The following is a 25,396-nucleotide window of genomic DNA, read 5'->3' as shown; positions in this document are numbered from 1 at the left end:
GCTCAAAAAGAGTCACCATCACTGAAATAGCCTATTAAATAGAAAAAAAACCCCTCCATTCATAACCCCAAAACTGGGAATTTTAAATTTCAAAATCTAGTAGCTCTTTTACCTGGATAATTGAGAAATAGTTAGAAGACTATAAAAACACTTCAGCCACAGAAACATCTAATTCCCACCCAACACTGGCCACTGAAGAACATCATCAGGACTACTGCATTCATGTTTCTTTAGAACTTCCATCTTATTCTTTGTTTCTAAACAATCTAGCTATTAAAACCGAGCAAACAGATAAGAAGAAAGTAGGATCAATATCCTCAGTGCTTCAGTTATATTATATGAAGAGGGGAATAGATTATGTGCCCATGTCCGTGTTATAAGATCAGGAAAAATAATGTGGATAATAAACACTAAGGATTTGATATCTTTTGTTGTCTTTCAATAACTCTTCTATTGTTTTCTTTGCCATAGCTTGAATTATGCCAGCTTAGGAATGGTATAACTTACAATTTTACATAAATTAAAAGTAACCACATTGGGAAGGGGGCAGGCAACCCATTGAAAGCCCAAATGGGGTGAGCATCCTCACAGAAAGGTGGCCTGGTGTGCTGGCACCCAAAGGAGGGGAAGGGCCACCCTCCCAGAGGCTGTGTATCAGAGACTCAGTAGGGTATGAAGGTATTCACAGGGAGGCATGACAGTAGCGTGACAGAAGACTATAGTGTAGTTTTATACAAGATATTGATAAACAGGTAGCCATGCTGTAGATAATGGGAGGGCAAGTCTCCCACTGTTAAGGAATGGACATGCAGTATGGGAAAGGAGAAACTAAAATGAGTCCCATGGTTTTGAAATTAGAGCTATGGGTATAAAATCATGTCTTTCAATATGTATAGGTAGATAAGAAAATAAATGTAATTTGTATATACTGTGTGTATGTATTTATGTGTATGTGTGTGCATACGTGCACACCTACACACACCCATATGCATATTTCCTGGCTCTGTCTATTTAGAAGACTGGAAGGGTAACACCCAGATAGCAATAAGCACACTCTGTTCTCAGAACTCTCTTTCTAAACGGCACTCTGCACCAAATAGAACATGGGCTTCCTGACAAACTGGGTTGGAGCAAGAAGAAAACAAGTTGATTCTGGAATATTTTATTGTGCAAGAAAGCACCCACAGAATGAAGAGGGAGTGTTACAGGATAAGGAATCTAGCTTGAAGTGGCTTCATTGGTCAAATCTAGAATAATCTGTGAAAGAAAATTACAATGGAAACCTATTATAACTTACTGAATAAAATTAGCATCCACATGTCCATACTGATAACAATAAGTGAATGAATTGAAAGTTAAGATAAAGAATGGGACATTTACTTAGTTTCACAGAATCTCTCCACAAAGTACTAATTATAAAGGGAAAATGAATACTTCTCAATGGAGAATCCAGACAGAAAATCAAGCAACCAAAGTGGACATCATTAGTAACAGGATAAATCAAAACCATGTACCACCTAGTAGGAGGCAAGGAAAGGAACTTAGCATCTTTCTGTAATATTCCTGCCAAAATTACATTACTGAATTTAGTCACATGAAGAAACAAGTGGTACAAATTCAGGGACATCCTTCAAGGTAACTGGCTATCTGCAAAAGTATCTGTAAAAGTAACATGAGCCTTCTGGCATGAGATTTAAATAGATATGATAACAACACGGTGTATGTTTCTAACACAACTTGTCTGGACAACAAGAGAAATCTGAATGGGTGTGGGACGAGGTGGCAGTTAAGTTGTGTCTCCCTCCTGGCGAGGAAAGCTGCAGATGGTTACATGTAGCACGTCCCTGATCTTGTCTCTGTGAAATACACGTGAAAGGGCTCAAGGATGAAGGACTTACTCTCAAATAGTTAAGGGGGGGACAAAACTTCTTTATAACGTTGCTACACATATGAAATTGTATTGAAGTAAAAAGATAAAGACAAAAGTTATTGAAGACAAACCTTTTCATAGGGTATTTGCAGAAGATCCAACACCACGGAATGGGCCCCCATATTTTTCAGTAACCGTTGGTGTTGATTCCGACACTTTTTATTCTGTACACAAAGTTTACTGAGCCTAATCAAAATCTTTTAAAAAAAGGGAAAGCATTAAATACAAAAAAATAGCGATTTAAGTATAAGCAAAACAGTATTTGTCATGCAAATGTAAACCTATGTTAAAATATCTTATATCTGCTGACCTCCTTCACAATCCGATAGTTATTGCTCTTATTGCTGTCGATCTGCGGTGTCTTTGTCCCATCTTGTACTGGACTTAAAATGTTTGATTCCTAAAATAAACACAAATATATATTTTTATGCCATACATAGCTTTGTAATAATCTGCAATAAATAATTTAAAGTTGGTATTATTTTGTAATAAATTTTTCAACCTGAATGGGGGGTTCTTTTTTGGTGCTTTCTTATTGGATAAAAAGTTCCTTGAGGATCAGGGATTTAGCTCAGTGGTGCCGCCGTCTGCCTTGCAAATGCAAGGACCTGAGTTAGATCCCTGGTACCAAAAAAAAAAGTTCCTTGAGCTATATAAATTACCACAACCTACTATGAACCAAATTACAAGATAAATGCTGTTATTAATAATTAATGAATTAAAATTTTCACAAAGTTATACATATGGTTGGTGTGTGTGTATATATATATACACATATATATACAAATATATGTATACATTTCAGGCATAGCATGGTTTATATTGCCTACTGGAAAAGGAACAGGAAAAGTCCAAGTCATAAAAGATATAATTTTATCATCAGGGATAAAGCGTAAGGAAATAAAGAGTGAGGAGCATATCACAACAGTACATCGTAGGGAAGGGAGGAAAGAACAACTTAACCCAGGGATTCTCTGCCACATTACCATGACAGCCTCAAGAGTCATGACTAGAGGCCAACCAAGTATGTACAGAGCCATCAAAATTCAAAAAGGAAAATAAAACTTGAACTAAAAATAATATTTGCTTATTAAGAATACCTGAAAAGCCAAAAATACTGCATTATAACAGTCGGTGTCTGAAGCACAACAGTAAAAAGCAAATATGAGGAGTGTACATGTTTTTTAAATATCCACTATTGGCATCACCATATAAAAAATCCACCCATTACAAACACTTCCCTTTACAGGAAGTATTAAGACTTAACATGTGACTGATAAAAGACTATGGCGAACAGATGTAAAAGACAGAGAAGATATGCTCCCTCTCCCAAGAAAATTACAGACTACCTAAGATAACAGGGAGAAACAACAAAAGATTTGAACTGAAAACAATTCACAATTGAAAAAAAGAGAACAGCTACAGGTTCAGACAGCTTTATGAGTGAGGTCAAGTGTAAGCCAAGGTCTTCAAAGGCAGAAACTACCTAGTTAAGCATAAGGGACGCATGAGCGGGCAGAGGAAGACCTGTCAGTTGAACAAGTCACTTCAGCCAAAGGTCTTGCAGCACGAACAAGCATATGGTGGACAGAAAATGGCAAGGACTGACAGTGCCTGTTGCAAAAGGTGAAGCACTTACCTGACAGGTTTATAGTAAGTATAAAATTGCCCTTGGGATGACTGTCAAATCCAACTTGGGTCAAAAAATAACCTAAATTTCTGGTTATAATGGTGTTGGACTCTCAGAGTTAAAAGGGATCTCTGAATAAGCTCAAGAAGAAATGATGAAGGTACATGAGGCCAGCTGTTATAATTTCATTTGTCCTCAGCTGGTTTTCCTACTGTGATCCACGATATATCACAAAATTAACACGAACCAAGAAAGAAAAAACTACTGTCCTTGATAGTCAATTCTGATGGGGGCTTCAAGCCTCAGAGTGACCAGATCCATGTTAAACCAGCACCACTCATGGGTCACTTTTGCCTTCCTCTTTTGCTTCTCTTCTGGCAAATACGGTGCAAGGTTCTCAGTCTGAATGCCACTTTAGCAGGTGATCCCTGCTTCAATTTGTAGCAGACAGAAGTTCCTCTAAATGACATTTCTTCATTTCCACCTGGAAATATCCAGCATCACCAACTAACCTGTCTACCTTCCCTCCCATGTCACAGAGAATAAAACTTCTAATGCATGGATTTTGAAATCCGTCTCCTCTTCCCCTCTTCCTGCTATACCCCTGTTTCCTATGCACAGCATTTTCTACCTTCTACTGACTCATTCTCATGTCGGAAAATATGGGCAGGTTGAGATTCTCCAAGCACTTTCAACAATTTGCCCCATCCTGGGAAGTGGTCTGGCCTCTCAGATTATTGCTCCCACCAATAACCCCAAAAGAATCGTCTACGCGAAACTGTCCTAAAGTTGCTTTACATACCAATGACTCATAATTATGAACACTTTCTTCCACATTTGACTCCATGGCTCGTTCCCATTTTTGCTAGACTCTATTCTACTTGTTTTCTTATGACATCATTACCTTCTACCCTTTAATCATACATCTCTTTCATTCAATAGAACTGGAACTGCAAAAGGAAACAGAAACAAATAGTGAAAGCCTTGTAAACTTTACTAATAGAGATTCTAGGGCTGGTTCCTCATCTATCATAATAAATAGTAAGAGTGAAGGGAGAATAGTCCAACTGCATTCCAGGTTAAAAAGAGGGGGGATGAGATATTATCCATAAGACACTAAATATTTAGTGAATCCTAAAAAGTTATAGAGGAAAATATTAGCAATTTATGTAATTGAAACCAATGTAGATGAGGAAAGGCAATCCAAGTGGCAAAGATAAATCAAACTATTGAAATGGAAAGACTAGAGATCAGAGAATGAGACAAATACAGTTTCTATTTGATATCAAAATAACTTATTGATGAGAAGTAGAAATTAGAAACCCAGAAATATAATCAAAATTTTTTTTTCTGGTCACAAAGGTGGAGGCTGAATTTTTAAAGACCATTTCATTTTTTTCTGGAATGAAGAAATATTAAAGAAAACTAAATCTATACCACAAACCAGGATTAAGATATTATCATGTCTAAAGGTTGACAAACCTCCTAAGGTAAAAAGATCTCTCTGATACATGTCAACTTTAAAGAAAGCAGTTAAAAAGACAGGCAAAGCTTCGGCACATATATTTTAGGCTGTTTTTTCAAAACAGTGCCCTGAAGAAAAATCAACAGTCTCGTTTTAAGAAAAAGTAATCTTGGGCAAAATGTACTAAATTACAAAAAGTTATGGTCTTTAGTTGAACCTGGGGGAAGATATAGATATTGCTAAACCATGTTAAGAAGGGAATTATGAAGAATAATGATTTTAATTTTAAATTTCCAGCAGTCAACACAAGAACCAGCACTGGAGATTTCAATAAATAATCTCTTTTAATTTTAGAAAATAATTCAGCTGAACAAAGTATCAATCCATAGAACATCTGGATAATTCCAAAGGAGTGATCAGGGGAATTTAAGAGATACATAAACTATGTAACTAAACTTAGGCTTTTTTTTTATTCTGAAAATGCTCTAAAGAAAGTTGTTTAAAGAGCTTTCCTCCACAAAGGGAAGAAACCGACTGTATTCTCTACATCCTACACAACTTTAGTCCTAAGTCAGTGACCAAAATCAAAGCCCTAAATTTATTCTAATGACCAAAAATTAGAAAAGCACAAAACATAAAAGCCTGACATCTACAGGGTCCCAGAGCTGAGCAGGTTCAGAAAAAAAAAAAATGTTAACACTGAGAACCATGCCATGCCAACCGCACATGTGCAAACAATCCTTTGACAATGGTGAGGAAGAATAAATACCGTGCCCTGATAGTACTTGTATTCTATTATACCCTCTGCCTGTCACCTGGACAACCCAAATTTATTTCCTCTAATGGAATAAATGAAACAATTTTATACAGCCAGCTACACTTTTAATTGTATAATATATACCATAATATAAAACAGTAGTTTCAGAAGCAAGACAGCAAGAAGAGGGGGGAAATGAGCCAGGCAACAGGACTCTAGGCAGAGACAAAAAGAGTGAAATGCTGCCTTGAGACAGAGGTTCCTCCTCATCTTTTGTTTTCTTCTTCTATTTCTTTTTTTAAGTGTATCAAGGCTAGCAAGGAAATTTTTCTACCAATAGTAAAAATAATTAAAATAATGTTTCATGGATTACATGGCAAACCAAATACTGGTACCAATTAATGGGGATCCAGCTTCTTTAAGCAAGGGCAATCGTGCTTTTAAAAATAGAACTTTCCAAATCCTACCATGTAGAGCTGGCAGCATGTGCAGCTGCGTGATTAAAATAGCTCAGTGCAGGCCTCCTATGTATCCCTGCCCCACTGGGCTTGGGAGGGGAGGGGCTTCCTCACAGAAGGTGTGGAGTCAGCATGGCTGCAACACCGCTCACCTCTGTACTGCAAGCCTTCTCTTCTTATAACCTCTCTTCAACCCAAGCGATGGCATCACCAGCCAACAAGCCTCCCCCAACTTCGGATGCCAAGCAACAAAGACAAAGCCTTTCAGATTTTCTTAGTCTATCAGATTCTAATTTGATTGACATGCTTCAGAATAAACATTTCTCCTTCAGACCACTGAGCGATAACCCTGTGCGGGACAATGAGTCCTCTGCTCTATGAATAACATCATGTACTGCACCTGTCATTTTGCAAGATACCAGGGCCTTTCAGAATGTCTAAAATCACCCTAGATCTACCGACCTGCCCTTGCAACGTAAAGCTAATTTGGACCTCATGATGTCGTGGCTGACGGCATCTGCTTCCCCGCTTCCCTGGGAGGTGCTCAAGGAAGCTTGGGCCAAGACTCACAGTGTCCTGAAGGAACTGTGTCCCACTACTGGCAGATAACATCGTGCTAGACTTCCCCTCAACCCAGGCCCCAATCCCTTCCCTACTAGAGAATAAGTGTGCATCCCTCATTTACCCCAAGCCCGTTTCTGCCTCCCTCCATCCCAAGACAAACACTGGTGCTTCCTGGTTGATTTGATGTCATTTGGGTTAGTATTGATGTTTAATCTGATGTCCTAGAAAACACCCCAAATCTCCTGTACTGTATGAATCTCCAACAAATAAGGTAACCAACAAATAAGGTAAAAATATGTATCCCTGGAGAGCAACCTCTTGCTTAGAGAGGTACAAGGAAGGACAGGGAATATATTGATCATAGATATGTTTTACTATAAAGTAATTGCTTTCGTAAGATGCAACTGGAACTCATTGTATGGAGGAGGGTTTTTTAGCGACGTGTCTCACTGTGTTGTCCAGGCTGGCCCCTGACTCCTGGGCTCAAGCAATCCTTCTGCTTCAGCCTCCCCATAAGCTAGGACTACAGGTATGTATCATCACAGCTGTCTTATCCCAGTAGTATCTTGACAGTATAAACCATACACAGCAGGAACTTAGAATCTTCACTAACAGTTTGTATTGAAGTGAGAGTGAATGGGGAAGAATGAGGGAGGTGTCAACAGCTACTCTTTTAACAGAAGGGAAACACTAAGTTCAAGCTAAAAACAGTATTAATTTTCAGTGAGACTAGAAGACAAGAAGAGTACTATTATCGATATTATACAAAATGAGTAAAAACTTGCCAGTACAATATAAAATGTATAAATAACAGACAAGACCCTTTCACCAACAGAACATCTTAGAGTAACAAAGCACTGCACAGGAAATGAAACAGTAACATAATAGAGCCCTCTGAGGCTCTCTGATACCTGATGCATACTGAAAGTTTCCCTAGTCCTAATTATGGGGCCATGGCTGTAAGAGGAGGTTGTACATACAGAATGTATGACACAGGGATCAGTACTTTCTTTCAGACTCACTGTTTACCAAGCACTCATTACTGAAATGTTGATGCCTGATCCAATGACAAATGTATGTTCTGATATGAATGTGTCAACTTTATTACCTTAAAAGACATTCGCTGATAAACCATATACAGTAGGAACAGAATCTTCACTAAGTTTGTATTGAAGTGAGAGTGAATAGAGAAAGCAGAGGGGAAGTGTCAGATAGCAAGTATTAACACAAAGGGAAATACTAAGTTCAAGCTAAAAACAGCATTAATTTTAAGTGAGGATAGAAGACAAGACGTGAAAATACTGTTGTGGTGGAAGGAATTCAAATAACAATGCAGGAAGTCTGAGCATCACATTTAAAAATTTGCTTTACAACCAAGTAGAATGAGGATATGTAAAACTAATATTTGGGTAAAAACCAAAACTAACTTTTTTTGGACATACGTTGTATGAAAAGGATTACTGATCCTTACCTCTGGCAAGTACCTTGAGAGATAAGTAATGTAACATAAACAAATAAGATAAATTATACAATCTGGCTGAAGCAAAAATAGAAAATGGAGGTAAAAAGGCAGATTCTAAAAAGGGGAATTCAGAAAATAACTGCCCAATATTAATAAATAACAGTTCTTCATGAAATTACCATAGCGTTCCTTCATTACCGGTCAGATCAAGTAGCAAGTCTGTGTTTAAAACACACGGACTCTCAATACCTAGCCACGAGGATCTGGCATTCTACCAGACACTGACGTCAAAAGTCAATTTGTCAGTTGGGTGTGATGGTACGTGCTTGTAATCCCAGTAGTTTGGGAGGCTGAGGTAGGAGGATCACAAGTTTGAGTCCAGCCTCAGCAATTTAGTAATTTAGCAAAACCTTGTTTCAAAATAAAATTTTAAAAAGGGCTAGAAGTATAGCTCAAAGAGAAGGCCCTGGGTTCAATCCCCAGGAGCACATACAAAAAGTCAGCACATTAACTGCAAATTGCATTGCAGAAACAATGTTTATGCAGAACACTTTTCCCACTGTGCAGAATCAAGTGCCCCTACTTGAAAAGCAGAGCTTTCTTACAAGGTATCCTTCAAGAGGAAACTGTTTCTTTGCTGATTCATCAAAATATTATAGACAGTAAAATTAGATAGAAATTAATATACAGTCAGAGAGGGACTGCGCTGTCAAGGGAGTCAGCTCAAAAATAAAGACATCAGAATTGTGGCTGGAGGCGCATCTGAAGAAGGCCAGGCCCAAGACCAAGTTACAATGGCCAGGCCTCCATGCCTCCCTAAGGGATAAGCAGTGACTCGGAATTATACTGCAGTTAGCACCACCTGGTCCAGGAAGTCCAGGTAGGCATCAGTCACCTGGGTGGGTGACCAGAGCATCAGACCCATCCCTTCCCTAAAACGCCTTTGTTCTTTCCATGTACACTTGCTACATGACCTGCTTCCCTATTGGCTCAATATTAGCTAAGTGGCTATACTTGTAATCCTAAAGGTTTATTGTAGTCTAACCCATGTTGTACCCACATTGTGACTTTGCTGTAATAAATACCCCTGACAATGGGCCTCGAAGGCCACCTCACTTTGGGACCTCTCCTGTCTCTTAGGAGCTATTCCTGTTCCCCAATAAACCTTTCCTACTCTTAACTCCATTGTCCTTTAGAATTCATTCTTGGATTTCAGGGGACATGAACTTGGAATATCGGACATCTAGCAAGTTGGGAGTTACATTTTCCCCTATATCAAACTCAAAGAAGACCAGAAGCAGTAGGTAAAGACTGAAATACAGATTTTGCCTTTAAAGAGTAATGGGATATGGAAGTAATAGAAATCCAACAATCAAAGATGTGCCTAGAGAGAAACTGAGAAACAGGGATGAAGGGATGGAAGAGGGAAGGGAGAAAAGAAACCAATTAATTTATGAATAATTAAGTATAATAATTCAAAAATACAATTAAGATAAAAGCTGCAAACTAAAATGCAAATGCCTATGAGGGATGTTAATACTAAGAAAGACAAACAAAAACTCAAAAACAAGAAAAGTTTATCATTTCCCAGTGAAATAAGATCAGGAAATCTCCAAAAGGACTTATAATCAAATGTGCTTAAAACCAACAGGGAAACAAGGAGGAATAGCATGGTTTCTGCACGTGGAACCCTGGGAAGTTGCTGCAGCATGGAATAGAGACCAGGAAGACTCCATAGCAGCACTCAGCATGGGCAAGTGGGCTTTTTTTGAAAGGGGAGACTACAAACCAAGCATTAGCCTCAGGCATGGGTCCTGGATCTCCTATCAGCCAACAAAGAAGGGCCAGTTATGCTGCCAGACACTAGTGTGGGTTTCGATTTCCAAATAACTGTTTCTCCCATAGCCACAGTAATTTCCTATAGGGAAATTTTGAGAAAAACCTTCTCAATGAAGGTTCACACAAACTGCTTTGGCACCAGGCAGTGCCTATTGTTTGTAGAAACTTCTTAGGAACAGCAGCTATGGAGCCAATAGAAACTCGACTTCTCAGGCAGGGGATGAGGGCTGAAGCCACAGGTCCCATGAGAAGCGGTTAGTTTGCAACTCCTTGGAGAGAGTGATTTCCCTCCCCACACACTCATTCTCAGCCAGCTTACTGACTGGACGACCGAGGGTGAATCCTCAGAGACTTCTTTTTCAGTTAATTTTGCTCCTTGCATCACATATTCATTAAAAGAATAAGAATTCAGAAATAAAAACAGGCAACTATGAATTTAGAATGGATAGATATGAAAAAGAACTGATTAGAAAACTTGAAAATGTTCTATATAATCCTCAAAGTAAGAACTGGATAAATGGTTTAAACATCGGGCTTTAAATTGCTGAGAGTGTAGGTAACTTTTTAAGAAGAAGCTTGAAACCACATACAAGTGGGTAGACAGATATAGGCATGTGTACAAATAAAGAAGCAAAATCACTGTAAGAAAAATAAATAACCAAAATAAATAACATAAGCAGGGGCTTCCCCTGGGAGCCCTGTGATGTCCAAATGACCCGCTTCTCCGGCCTAAATAAAGAGATGGATGAACATACAGGGCAATCCTGACTTAACCCACACGGATATGGTTTCTTGAGTTAATCTCTCCTTCTATATTTAGAAGTCAACACATATGTGAACATGATGAATTAGTAATTTCTCCTAATGCTACTAACATTGTCAACTTGTTATACTCTAGGTTTTAAGCTTTCAGAAATTGTGGTGCAGTTTCTTAATGCCGGGGAAAGTTTAGTAAAGGGAAACACTATGGTATGTAAAAGATAGGACAGCTCATAGGCACCAGGGATGCAATGGCCACACTACATGACCAAACCCATTCCACTTTCCTCCTTATTTAAAGCAGATCAATAAAAGTAATGGGATAACTTTGGATCCTAGGCTGAGATGTACTAATATTGGTAAATGAACTGATAATTCACCTTTATTGCCCACATGCTATACAGAATCTATAATTAAAGAGGAAAGAAATGTTTATGTTATTGAGGAATTTCTTTAATTACCAAGATGAAGAATCACATTAATGTTACTAGTCCTCTGACAATGAAGCAGGCACCAAGTCAGACCATTATGAGCTGTTTTAAAACAATGCCAATGGTCCTATGTTTAGAGTCTTTGTAAGATTAACAGAACAACAAGGAATCATTATTTGCATGGTCTGCTAGAGCAGATGCTGCCTGCTAGTGACTGTTTCCATTGACACTGTGATCTATTCCATCCTGTTTACAAGGCATTGCCCCTATCTTTGGTTGCTGTTTCATTGCATAACATAAGTTATTTGGTTGTGTGTAAGTTAGAAATTTTATAATTTCTCACTTTTTTCTCCTTAAACTAATCCATTAGAAATGTACCTTCTCCTGGCTTCTCATGATCTCTGAGGGTACATTTGTCCCTTGCTTACGCTTTCATAACTTCACACCTGACTTTAAGCCTGAGGCTCTTCATTGATTTCCCACCTTGCTCTCCTGTTCTTCTGAACCATTCTGGATTCTACCAGATGAAATTTTCCAAGCTCTCTGCCCACAAATCTTCACAGATTTCCAATCCTCAGCCATTTAAAATACAAACTGCTCTTCCTATTTGTGGTTGTTATTTCTTCTGAAAACATTAGCTAACTAACTGCTCTCCATCCTCCAAAACAGGCCTAGGCCATGCCTTCTACAAGTCAGAAGCCACAGTGACCCTCGTCTTTCTGAACTATGTAGTTCAGTGTCGGGTCTTTGTCTATCTTGTTGAATGCTTTTAAGGGTGTCTGTTCTGTATGTTCAATCTCGGAGGAAGACAGTCATATCTGGAATATCAGACTGAATTCTCGATATCACATTTTAAGAAGGGAAATGGGAAATTCAAGTGAGTGTGATGCTGAGTGAGCACGATGAGAAAGGGTCCCCAGTTTCACTTCAAACAGAACATTTTAAAGGAGGGTGCCACTCTGGAGAAACATGACAGCTAACGAGGTAAAAGAGGTTTAGGTTTGCTCCATATTGTCTCAAACCTAGCGCCATGAAAAGGCATAATACGGACAAATATATGGGCTCCAAATACAGACGTGCTCTTTATTGTTAAAAACTGTCAAGTAGAACATGGTAAATATCATTCAGAGAAACTTATCCTATATATATAAAACGACAGATATAACATTTCACATATCTTTTATGCACCATGAAAGTACACAAAAACTTCAGCACATTATTCAAGCATTGATTTCATTATTGGCCCTAAGAGCTTTAGTCCACACCTGATAACATGCATTCTGAGTTTTAACGTCTCACACACACACATACACACACACAGACACACACACACACACACACACAGCCCAAAGAAAACAAAGCTTGCATCCCCAGAAAGATGGAAGATAAGATCAGAAACCCTAAACAAGTCAGCCACAGTGGCACACAACTGTATTCCCAACATTTTGGGAGGCTAAAGAGAAGGATTGTAAGTTCAAGCCCAGGCTGACGTAGCAGTACCCTACCTCAAAATAAAAATTTTAAAAAGGGCTAGAGATATAGCTCAATGAGAAGACGCTGGATTCAATCCCTAGTACGGGGGGAGGGGGGCATGGAGCAAAGCCAATAAAACCAAAGGTAGACACCTCAGTGATAAATCAAGCAAAGATGTAGCCCACAGAAGTATCAAGAGGTACAGATCTTGGCGGTCTTGGCTCTGGTCAAAGTTACTACTGAGGCACCTATATACAAAGATAACCCCACTTTCCTTCAAGAATTAAGACTATAATTTCCACTAATAAAGTGGCCCCAAAGCCCCAAATCAAAAATTGTATTTAATATGGTTACAGAATGCAGTATCTCAAAATGCTTCACAGAAGCAAGTGAAAACTCTAAATTAAATACAGCCCTCAAAAGAATTTCACATAGAAAGTTCCAAAGAATGTAAGTTCATAACAGCAAAAAAATTTTTTAAGTTCTTCTAACCACATAAATAAGCACTTCCCAAGGAATTCTGTAAGAATAGCTAACTTAAAACTGAAAAGTACCCTCCTACTAAAAACAACCAGATTCTAGTTATAAACCTATTTTAAGTACATTTCTGAACTCACATTAAAAAAAAAAGAGGGGGACAACTCCCAGAAGCTCTCATCCTCCATACCCCAAGCAGAAAAGAAGTAACCGGAAATGAGATCAAAAGGCTCCAGTCTACCAGGCCACAGGATGAAGATCCCAGAAGGCAAAAGCCAGTACTAGCTGTGCAACCTGGAAACTAAGTAAGCCCTGAGCAAGCATCAAGTTTGGGGAGCTAAACCCAAAATTCCTGTTTTAAAATAGGTGATCAGGAAGGGAGCTACGTGGTCTCAGACCAGCAGTGCCCCCTGGCATCAGACTGAGGGAATCACAATTTCTCTAAGCGGGGAAAGCATCCCCTGTTCAACCGCTTCGGCTGAGGTCAAAAAGATAATGGGCTCAAAGCCTGCATGCAAATGGTTATAACAGACTTATTTATAATTGCCCATGGATGAGCTAACTGTAGTATACCCATACAATGGGCTGTTATACAGAAAAGAAGTGAGCTATTAAACTACAGAAGAGTATGGAAGAACCTTAAATATACATTTTTAAATCAAAGAAGACAGTCTAAAAAAGTTATGTACTATATGATTCCACTTTATGACATTCTGCAAAAGGCAAACCTACAGAGACAGTAAAAAGATCAGTGCTTGCAGGGGACCCAGGGGCTCAGCAGGGGGAGATGAACAGGTGAAGCAGAGGGCTGGGAGGATATTACCCTGCAAGGCACTATAACGGCAGACATATGATACTATGCACTTGTCAAAGCCCCCAGAATTTACAACCCAAAGAGTGAACCCTAAACAAACAATGCACTGCGGTGAATGAAAACATGCCAATATCAGCTCACTCATTAGAACAAATGTACTACATTAAACCTAGATGCTAAGAATAGAAGGAAATGAGAGGAAAGAGCAAGTACATGAGGACCCTGTGTACTACCTGTGAAATTTTTCTCTGAGCCTAAATCTGCTCTAAAAGACTACTCAAAAAAGATATGAATTCATAATCAAAGATGACCAAAAATATAATGAAATGAGGGCTATAAGTGAGAATCATGAAATTCACAAGTACTTCAGATCCTGGTAGCATTACATACAGCCAAATGGAATCACAAAAATTAAAAAGCATAAAACATGATCAAAGTGACCAAACAGATGTGATAATAATTGAATTTTGTGTATGAAATAGCGTAATGGCTAAAGTTAAAAATTCAATGGGTGGAATAAACTGTTAACACAGCAAAGCTGAAGAGAGACTGGAGTGAGTCTGAAGAAATTATTCAACATACAGATAGTACGACGTTATGGGTATGAAAGCTTTCAGAAGGAAATTGATAGAATAAATTACTAGTAACAGACATCCTTATAAGGTTTAATATACACCTAATTGAAGTTTCAAAATTAAAGCACGACTGTTCAACATACAACAGATTTCTCCACAGCAGCAATGCAAACCAAAAAGCAAGGAACAATATCACAAGTGTGAAAAATATCTCTCTCAACTAATAAGTTTCATTCTGCAGTAAAAATAATAATCCCGGTCGGGGATTTAGCTCAGTGGTTCCACTGCCTGCCTCTCAAGCACAAGGTCCCGAGATTGATCCCCAGTACCAGTAATAATAATAATAATAATAATAATAATAATAATAATAATACTTTAAACATATATGCATCTAATAAAATAGCTTCCAAATGTATAAAGAAAAAATTTAAGGCCTAGGGATGTAGCTCAGCAGTAGAGCACTTGCCTAGCATGTGTAAGACATTATTATTCTATTAATCTCTAACCTTCTAGTTTGACTTCAGACTTTTGAAAAAATTTAATGCCATGGTTTTCTTCTGAGAAGCTGTTTATGCTTTCCCACCGAAGCCACATAACTGACACACCATATTGCACAAGGTGTGCTCACTTAATCCTTACAGCAATTTGAGCAAAGGATCATTAGTATTTCCATTTTATAGATGATAAAAAGAAAAATCAGAGAATGAAAACAAGTTGCTCAAAGTCACACTAAGAGGCAAATCTGGGGTGTCTGTTCCCTAAATCCTTGCTATTAATCACATACACATTGGCATCTCTGGGCTGCGTATTATTAACCGACATTTAGCATGCATTTCCATCCTTCAGGTTCCCCTGACTGGTCTCCCAAATTCCCCTACAGCTAGAGTTCTAAATCCAATTCAACTTCTGCAATGAGAGGAACTCATGTGGAATGCAGTTGCCAGAAGGAAAGTGAAGAATGTCTTCCCCAGGCCTGTGAGGGCCAGAAAGAAAATCCCAATAGACAGGAGTGCTTCCCACGCACTCCGTGTTCCATTATCTCGTCACATACTTTTAACAAGCGAAGCAGTGGTGACGGCTGCAGCAGTTGGTGGCAGCAGCCAAAGCAACTTCTTGAGCTCTGACTTGTCTGATTATTTGAAATCAGTAGTCCCTGGGCAACCTCCAAACTGTACTACTCCAGACTTTGCAAATACTTAATTCTTTTTGTTAAATCACTTCCTCCATGAAGTACATATCCTTTCCTGAACTCAACAATAAATACCAGCTTGACTGAGTTCTATTCATCTGAGGATCCTAGGAAATTACGTGTATAAACTACATGTAAGATAGTCTCACCTTTAGAATATCATCAGCCAAACCACTTGTTTCTCTTCTTCCTTACATAAACACAAAATGCTTGTGAGACTTCTAAAGGTTGCTTTGCGGGATAGAGGCTCTTTCTACTACCTTCCCTCTGTGTCCAGGAACTGCAGACTAGTGATCAACATCTTTCATGGAACATCTCATCTTACTCTTAGAAGATATTTTTCTTCATTGAAAACTTTTACAAAGAACATAATGCATTTTCTAAGTTTTAGTCTGTTTTACTTTGTTTTTGTTTTGTTTTTTTGAGGTACCAGGGATTGAACTCAGAACCTTGTGCTTTCAAAGCAGGTGCAGTGCCACTGAGCTAAATCCCTGACCTTGTTCTATTTTTATTTTTTATTTTTTATTTTTTGGTACTGGGGATTGAACTTGGGTCCTTGTGCTTGCACAGCAGGTGGCGAAACCACCGAGCTAAATCCCTGGCCCCAAAATAATTAATTTCTTCTCTTATTTCTTTTTTTTTTTTTTTTTTTTTTTTTTTTTTTTCTTTTGGTACCAGGGATCAAACTTGGGTCTTTGCACTTGCAGGGCAGGCGGTGGAACCACTGAGCTAAATCCCCAGCCCGCTACATTTTATTTTTAAAAGAGAAGATTTTTTTTCTTTTTTTGAAAAGGGAAGCAACACTGTATTTATTCCCCAGGATGTGTATAAAATACGTATTTTCAAAAGGAAGAGCTATTTTCATTTGTGAAAGCATAATACACGCATTAATATCATTAAATATCATCTCAGAAAGTACAATCTCTCATTAAAGAACCTGGATTTTATCATCAAAAAGGTGTGTCAATTTGAATTGAATCACAGAGCTAATTGGCAGTGAAGAAGTACGTGGGTTCTCTGAGCTTCAGTTTATTCAACCTTAGAAATGTGATGTCTACAATAACCTCTGAAGCTTCTTATAACATTTAAAAAGGAGATTCCATGATGAAAATGTTTGTTCTGAGATGTAGATGCAGTAAATACTAAATAAATGTTAAATTTTCTCATATTTCATAAATACGTTATGGAAAAATTTTATCCCCACCTGAAAACTGGTCATAAAACAAATTTCCATGAAGCAGAAATACCATATTTATACTGATAAATTACAAAACCACTGGCAAAGTTCCTATAAGACAATATCAGAAAATTATAGATGACTGGTAATTAGTCCTGAGACAAGTATAGCCACCAATTTAAATCTCCTTTGAAACTCTTCAGCATTTTAATTACTCCTAATCTTCCACCATTCTTCACTCCTAAATACAGTATTTTGAGTACTCCAACAAACATAAAAGCTGACATAGATGAGCCTATCTGAATACTTTATATTCTTGCAGATTAAACAACAAATAAATAGGAGCTGAGGGGATAGCTCAGTGGTAAACCACGTGCCTGGTATTCAAGAAGCGCTGGGTTCAGTCACTAGCATGATGATAGATAGATAGATAGATAGATAGATAGATAGATAGATAGATAGATAGATAGATAAATAGATAGATATAGATAGGCAGGCAGATAGATGGGCACTGAAGAAATTTTATGCACTATCAATTATGATGCTAGTACTGGTCTGCTTTTATTTAAGCATTACCACTAAAACACTGTTTCTAAAAATGGTCATATGAAAGTAAAATGGGAAAAGAGCAACAATTAACTACTAAAAGCAAAATCCAATACAAGGAAAGACTCCAGATCATCATCTTACTGTAACTCTTCAACTCAAACACAAGTTCTTAGCATTTTCTTGTTGGCAATAAAGCACAGTGTTGTTCCCTTTAGATATTCTTGTATATTATATAAGGATATGCCACTATTTATGAAATTATTTACAAGCTGGCAATAAGTAGCTACAGTGAATGCTGACAATAAAAACTCCCTTCTCTCCATGGGTCTCAACTTAAGGTCAAGATTTCTTGACTTCTTTCCCACTACCTGCTACTGTCCTAATTCCCAGATTTCCCAGGTTTCACAGTGGAAATCAGAAAAGCTAAAATTTTAGACAGATGAATTCAGAGGTAGTAACAACTAACAATAATTAACCAAAGAGCACCTGTGGCGAGTTCACTAACTAAACAATAAAAATATGACATTTTGTTGATCAGAAACAATTTTTTCCTTATGAACAATTTTGATTGTAGAGCAAGCATATGGTTACATAATATCTTGCTTAAAATATATTATTTGGATCATTTCAAAATAGATCTTGGAAACAAACCTCATTTGGCTCTTCACTGCCTTTTACTTGATTTTCACCCATTTCTCCATTCTCGTAGCTGCTGCTCTTCTCCACCCATAACTCAGATTTCTCTACAGTCAGCCGAAGTTGATCGAGATCTGCCTTGATTTGCTTGTAATTATCTACGTCTTGATTGGACACCAGTAATTGCACCTAAAAACAAGAATTTCACACTTATATACGCTTATATATTTGTATTAAGCTATCTTTTATGTTAAATTACTTTTTTACCACTTTGAAAAGTCTGGCTAGGGCAAATATTTTTTTGAAAAAACCTTTATAGCATATGAATATACTGGTTATAATTCACTGATACTCCTGAGTAAGTTTTTACGGTCAATATACATCTAAAATATTCATATATGTTGTAGAAATACAGAATTCAACCAAGAAATTTTATACCAAAAGGAAATAAGAATAAAAGAACTCTACTTTCATTGTTGATACTCATTTTTCTGAAACTTTCTCTGTTTGAAAACAGGTAGAAACATAAAGTAAGCAGAAGAAAATATAGTTAAAACCAAAGCTTCATAACATAAATTTTATTTTATTATAATATATGTGTGCTATGACATACAAATACGTGTAAAACTATCTGTAGTTATATGATTGCCTTTATCTCATATTCATTAGCATATTCTTGCAAAACTTCCTAATAAAAATGTCCTATTAAATAAAATAACTATTAATGAAATATAAGCTCATAGATATTACTAATTAATAATCTCAAATTGATGTCTTATTCAAAGATCACAAAGAAAAATATTAGATCTCTAACAGTTCTTTTCTTTAGATTAATGCTTTCTTTCAGTTACGAAATATTTATTTCAGAGCTCCTGCTTGTCCTAAGCAATGAGTCAATAAAATGTAGGGTCAAAATAATAATAGCAGTGGCAACAAAATTCCTAATAATGTTATTATGCTCCAGTGCCTTCCTAAATCTTAGTGCCTGTCATTGATATTAAAGGTATTAACTGAAAATCACTTGTGGGGAACTCTCTAAAACAGATCGCGTCTTGCCACAGACAAAGCCATATCTATCTTTAAAAATATAAAGTGTCCCCAAGAAAAGCCATGCAGTTTCATTAACTCTCCAACACTGAAGTCATGGAGGATGTTATAAGCAATATTCTCATTGTTTTAGCTATGGTTCTTAGCAAGACTACTCAATTTTAAATATTTTTTATTTTTTTCCTGTCTGGAGAGCTGGGGATTGAACCCAGGGCCTGTGCATGCTACAAAACTGCTCTACCACTGTGCTACACCTCCAGTCCCCACCTTACCTGTTTAAATGCCTGTAAAACTTCCGCTCTCTGGCTAAAGTGCTTGAACAGCAGCTGCAGGGCTCCAGACAGCAGAGGAGCATAGTCATGCATAATCAGGTGAATGAGGACCCGGAGAAACGTCCTGCCTCCTTCATCATCAAGCTGGACTGGATTTTTTTCCTTTCTAGAAAATGAAAAATGATTACAAAATAGCACATTTATATAATATCTATATTAAAGTAATTAAAATTATATCTGTTTTCAGAGGTCTATCGGGGGTTTTTTTCCCAAATTAGGAAGTGAAAAGGAAGAACTTTTTACTTTCTTCCCCTCGTGTAACTGATAGAAAACAACCTCAAAGAAAACTTGTGCTTGGTCATAAAAGCAGGGATGACCAGCCATTCTAGTTGGTCCAAGACTGAAGGGGTTCTGAGGCAAACTGGGATGAGTTGGTCAACTATGCATAGAGAAAAGACAGTCAGCATTTCAGTCCAAAAGCATTTTTTTTGAAATCTCTATGGATTTGTAAAAATTTCTTTATTAGCATATGTTTGCAGTACATCATGAATACATTCACTGCATAGTTGGTACCTGTGCATGACCCATCTTTTTTTTTTCTGTGCATGTTAGACTTTCATCCTCCTCCACCCAGCTGCTCACATAGCAGACATATTTGTTTCATACTCTTATATTCATACATAGGACTTTTATTTGAGAGTTCAAAGCATTGACTACAAGTATCACTCCCACAAAAATCCAAATTCTTGCAAGAATTTTATTAATATATGTTTGTGAAACATATGATGATTGCATTCATCTTGGGAAACTGATACATATATATACTGCATCTGAATTATTTTTACTTCCCCTTCCCCTTCCCACCCTCTCATCTCCCCCATCTTCAGATCCCATTCCTATCTCCACATTTCAAAAGCAGTTATGGAGAATGTACCCAGTGACTGATTTTCCCCAGAGCCAGTGAGATCCCTACATGTTAGGGGGACAGTGCCTGGGGAAGTACAGTCTACACATGCACAACCTTTACTGCAGCAGCTCTTTATGTTTGAAATAATGGGACTCCAAATAAAATTCCAGTGGAATGAAAGGCCTATCTAAAATCATGCATTGCTTAATGATGGGGATACATTCTGAGAAATGCATGCTTCGGCAATTGTGTCATTGGGTGAACATTACAGAGTACATTTATGCAAACTATATATATGTAGCACACACATATATAGGCTATATATGTGTAGACAGTGTCACCTATCTCTTCTAAGGCTATGATGAGCAAAACAACACAAGGTTAAAACAAGCACAAGAGAAACACTAGTCTAACCCAGAATACTTCTAGGTAGATACGCACTTTTTAAGTGATTAAAAATATAAACAGACATACACCAGTAACATAGGCATCTTTCATCGTTATCAAGTATAATGTCCTGTATGTGACTGTACTTGCCTGTGCCATACTTTAACACAACAGGGAGCAAAGTAGTTTGTTTATATCAGCATCACCACAAATGTGAGGAACGCACTGTGCCCTGACAATAGGGTGGCTGGCTATGAGATTCCTAGCCCATAGGAATCTTCCAGCTCCATTATAACTTTGTGGGACCACCACTGTACACGTGGTCTGTTGTTGACCAAAACATCACTATGCAGCATATGGCTGTATCTTAAGGTGAAACCATACAGTGGTTCTTTCTTCCATAAAAATGAAATACTTCAATAGGAAAACACAACAAAAATGTTACTATAATACAAAAGCAAACCTAAACCAAATGTTTACTGGAGATAAAAAAAACCTTTTTTTTTTTTTTGGAGGAAGGGGGTCCCTTAATTCTTAGTCCTTGTTTCTCTAACAACAACAAAAATGTAATAAAACGTTTAGTATAGCCTTTTTTGGATTTTCATGTTGTCTAATAAAAATGAACACTAGATTCTTGATAATTTTAGCTTAGATGTTTTACTTTTTCATTTTGATTGTTGTTAGCTTCATTTCTGAAAAAGATACAACTCTACAACAATAAATGGTAGGATTCCTGATAGCAAAGTAGAGTAGTTATGCCAAAGGCATCTCATTTTCTTTAATCATGGATATTTCCAACTGGCAGCAAATAGCTTTATTTCTCACTATAAAGTTAATGGTAACATTAAAAGAAGTTACGTTTTTGCCTCAAATACCTAAGTTTCAGGGAGGCAGTATTTTACAAGATGCAGTGATATTTGTATCAGGAGAGTTAAAGGGCATTCTTGTGCCATCATTATTTGAGGAAAGAAAAGCAAAGAATTCAGGGGAAAGTTCAATACACTGATCTCATCTCTCTTGTCCTCTTTTTTTTTTTTAACCTAAAGAAAAGCAATGCTTTCTCCTCTAGAGTAAATTTACAGCTTGGTTTCTGGTAGAAATTATATTAGCAACATAGAGGGTCTAAAAATAGATATATGGAGGTGAGCAATAACAAAGTAGCAATAAAATTCCAGGTAAAATTTTATTCACAAGTAAGATAAAGACACATAAATGTTACTATACCTTCCAGCAAACATAGTTTCTGCCTGAGCTGCAATTTCGTCTATATCAGGAACAATAGCTGCAAAGAAAAAAGGAGAAATCTATTCTTTATCTCACTTTGGAGCCACAATATTCATATTAACAGTAGCTTACCTAAAAATATTTTGCCTTAATTTCTTTATGCCGCCATAGATCAATTAATAGCTTTTAAAATTACAATATAGTTTTATTTCAATGTTAGTATTTTAAATTAAGCTTTCCATTTACTATTTCTTTGGTGCTGAGGATCAAACACAGGCCCTTGTGAATATTGCTTCCATTTTTTAATGTAAGCTATATTTTAAACTAAAGTGTTATTGTAGTCAAAGGTAGATTTAAAAGACTAGAAAGCACTATCTAAAGGTGCCTCTTAACTATATGAATATATATATATATATCTCCATTATATGTGTGTACTATATATATGTTCATATATACATGTAACCTAAATTGGTGATAAGGTAGGATCATTCTTTTAAAAATCAAAATATACATAGAGCCTTGTTGCTCTACAGTATTTTTTTTTCTTCTGCATACTAAGGATTAAACCCAGGGCCACCCTCCCCCTAGGCTTCATTCCCAGTTCTTTAATCCAAACAAAGTGGTCTTTTTTTACCTAAGCTTATTTAACCTCTAAAATTCCACCTCTTTCTCTCGTGCATAGGGTATTTCCTTTCTTTTTTTTCTATCCAAACCATGATTCCTCACTGTTTCCCACCACTAATATTTTGAAAGAAACATGTTTAAATGATAAATATACAATTCACATCTCCTCTCCAAAGCATGAAAAGAAAATAGAGCAAGACATACAAAGGCAAAAGCAGTCTGTCCCTTCCTCCCCAGAATGACGTCCCTTGGAGATGCACACGAGGCAAGTGTTCAGGCCAATGAGAGAGAAAGGATTTCCTGGGTGCCCCTGAACCTTCCCTCCAGTACTTTACTGACACTCAGAGCTTATGTTTCCAGAAGTCTAGCTTCTGGGAGCCAATAATTGTTATTCTTCTGTCAATGCAACCGCCAGCATGACTTTCTGGATCTGCCTTCCTGTTCCTGGAAATGGCCCTTTGGGGTTCTATGCTTCTGGGAAGCAGAAAAAAGAAACGGTTGCAAAGGTGCCAGCCTGACTGCTCTCAGGCAAGCCAGTCCCCAACCACGGGGGCAGGCTGCATTTGGGGTTCTGAAAAGGATTCGGACGCAGGCAGTGAAACACTGGTCCTAAAATATCCAGTTTATCTGCATATCTGCAATCACTGAATCCTTACTGTCCACTGACCGACAGATAAAGAACAGAACAGTTCCTAATACTGCCACGGTAAAGAAAGTTTTGTATCCGTGTACAAATCCTACCCTCAGAAAAAGAATTCTGTTAACCAGTTAAATATTTCCTAAGACATAGTTTCCAGCCTGCCACGGCTGGCTTAGTCTATCCAGAAAAACTGGCAATTTAGTATTTCTTAGTTTTCATAAAGTCCTTTCTATACTCACAAAAATTTTCCAGTCATTTTTGTGCTCTTTGGGTGCCAGGTTCCACATCTCAGAGATAGAGTCGCTTCGTTCTTACTCTTTTCAAATGTGAAAATTGAAACATAATTCCAGTTTATAACCATGCAAAGTAAAAAATACTCCAAACCAAACCAATAAGCACTGGACAGGGAACGCCCCATCGTTATTCTTTAGGAAGGCGATGGCATCCCCACAATTTACCTTTCCTCCTGACTGTTCTTTGATGCAGGTGGAAAAATTTCTCTTGGATTTTCACTAGAAAGCATAATGCTAATAAGATTCAGAATGGACTGAGGATACCTTGGGAGAATCCTAACTTTCGTGACCCATAACAAGTAACTTAAACTCTTTGCCCTTGGTTTTCTCATCTGTGTAATGGCACAGTACACATTTCCTGTGCCTCACAGAATTGGCAAGCTCACAAAGCACAAGGTCTTCACAGGAGTTAGCACAAATAACAGCAAATATCCTCTGGCATTCTGGGCCAGTTATTTAAAGCGCTGAGTTCTCTCGTGTCATTAGTGGAAGTAACATCTACATTTTCTCTCATAAAAAATCTGTTGTGTTTTAAAATATGAAAGGCCTTTTCAAGTTCTGAAAACCTTAAATGCAAGCAATAAGCACTGTCACAGAGAAGATACCTGATGGCACCAAAGTATCTGGGGAGCCATTGGTAGATGTCTCAGCAGGGTCATTGCTCTCACCAAACTCCTTCTTATATATGGACAGCATGTACGAGATCCTGTAATCCAGTCTGACACTCAGGATAAACTATGAGAAATGATCAAAACAGGAAAATTCTGTATTAATTGGCACAGTATTTAAAAATGCAGGTCATTGCACAACACCATGAACAACACCTTGAACAACACAGCCATTCGCCTTTCGAATGAACTGGTAACTTTATTTGGGAACTCTTTACACTCAGTTGTCTTCATATTTAACAGTTTTAAGACTGAGGAAAGGAATGTGTTTCTACAAGCCGGTGTTAGTAAAATCCCACAGCAAATGCTGGACAGAAGGAAATTTCATTCCCCATCTTTATTGCCAAATATTCCAAGTAGAGACTTCACGAGAGTCTGTAGGAAGAGGTAATGGTGACATAATTTGACTTAACACTGAGCAAAGTATTCACTGGGCCCAAGAAGAGAATGCTGGAGCTGTGACCCTCATTCTGGCACAAAGAAGCTGAGATTTTAGATACAACAGAGTTGATTCCAGCGGCATCACAGTCAGTGCTGGGGCTGGGCTATAAGAAAACAGCTGAAATAACCTATGTACCTATGTGCCACCACTTTTCCCCATTGGAGTCTGTGTTTCTTTAGGTTTGTGTTGTTATCCACCGTTGTTCTCATTAACTGATTCAGTGACAGAAACCTAAGTACCCAGTAAGGCTCCAGACAGGCCAGCGCCATGAGGAATGCAAATATCTGAAGCCCGCTGGCCTCAAGAAGCCATTAACCAAGTTGAGAAAACAAAATACAACATTTTAACATGATCAGGAAACGTGAAGGATTAAACCATGCAACATAAATACCATGCAGATCAGAGAAGGAAAAGTCAGGATGTGCTACAGATTAGAGGATTTACATAGTTACCTTCCAGCCAGGTGGCCTGAGACAAGCCCAGTTTCACCTTTTGTCCCAGTGTAATTATCAACCATATCCCCGCTGCATGCTCAAGAGAGTCTCACTTGGACGGGAAGCAACATGGCCGCCCAAGGTGTAGAGGTCTTGGCATGCGTGGTGCCATCTACCTTAGCCCCTGCTATCTCTGCCACCCTCGGGTCACATTGCCCCTCTCCCCCCCTCCTGCTCTCATGCTGACTCCTGTGTTCCGCAGGCACTGGAATA

General features: G+C 37.8%; 1 protein-coding gene across 4 annotated transcripts in view; it reads right to left on the bottom strand.

Moving 5' to 3' along the window:
* The window catches only part of Itpr2 (inositol 1,4,5-trisphosphate receptor type 2), a 462,238-nt gene that overhangs the window by 250,043 nt on the left and 186,799 nt on the right, over positions 1 to 25,396 (bottom strand). For all 4 annotated transcript variants that reach the window (XM_004845734.4, XM_087213440.1, XM_087213441.1 and 1 more), the window contains 6 exons: positions 24,185 to 24,314; positions 22,023 to 22,080; positions 19,505 to 19,670; positions 18,201 to 18,374; positions 2,241 to 2,330; positions 2,002 to 2,127 (listed from right to left, as the gene is read on the bottom strand). In XM_004845734.4, coding sequence (XP_004845791.1) covers positions 2,002 to 2,127; positions 2,241 to 2,330; positions 18,201 to 18,374; positions 19,505 to 19,670; positions 22,023 to 22,080; positions 24,185 to 24,314 — 744 coding nt within the window. The remainder of the gene's footprint in view (positions 1 to 2,001; positions 2,128 to 2,240; positions 2,331 to 18,200; positions 18,375 to 19,504; positions 19,671 to 22,022; positions 22,081 to 24,184; positions 24,315 to 25,396) is intronic.

The sequence above is a fragment of the Heterocephalus glaber genome, unplaced genomic scaffold (assembly GCF_053883595.1).
Source record: "Heterocephalus glaber isolate CG9 unplaced genomic scaffold, H.glaber_assembly_v1.0 deba00001444, whole genome shotgun sequence".
Lineage (NCBI taxonomy): Eukaryota > Metazoa > Chordata > Mammalia > Rodentia > Bathyergidae > Heterocephalus > Heterocephalus glaber.
This window is presented reverse-complemented; position numbering and strand designations above follow the sequence as displayed.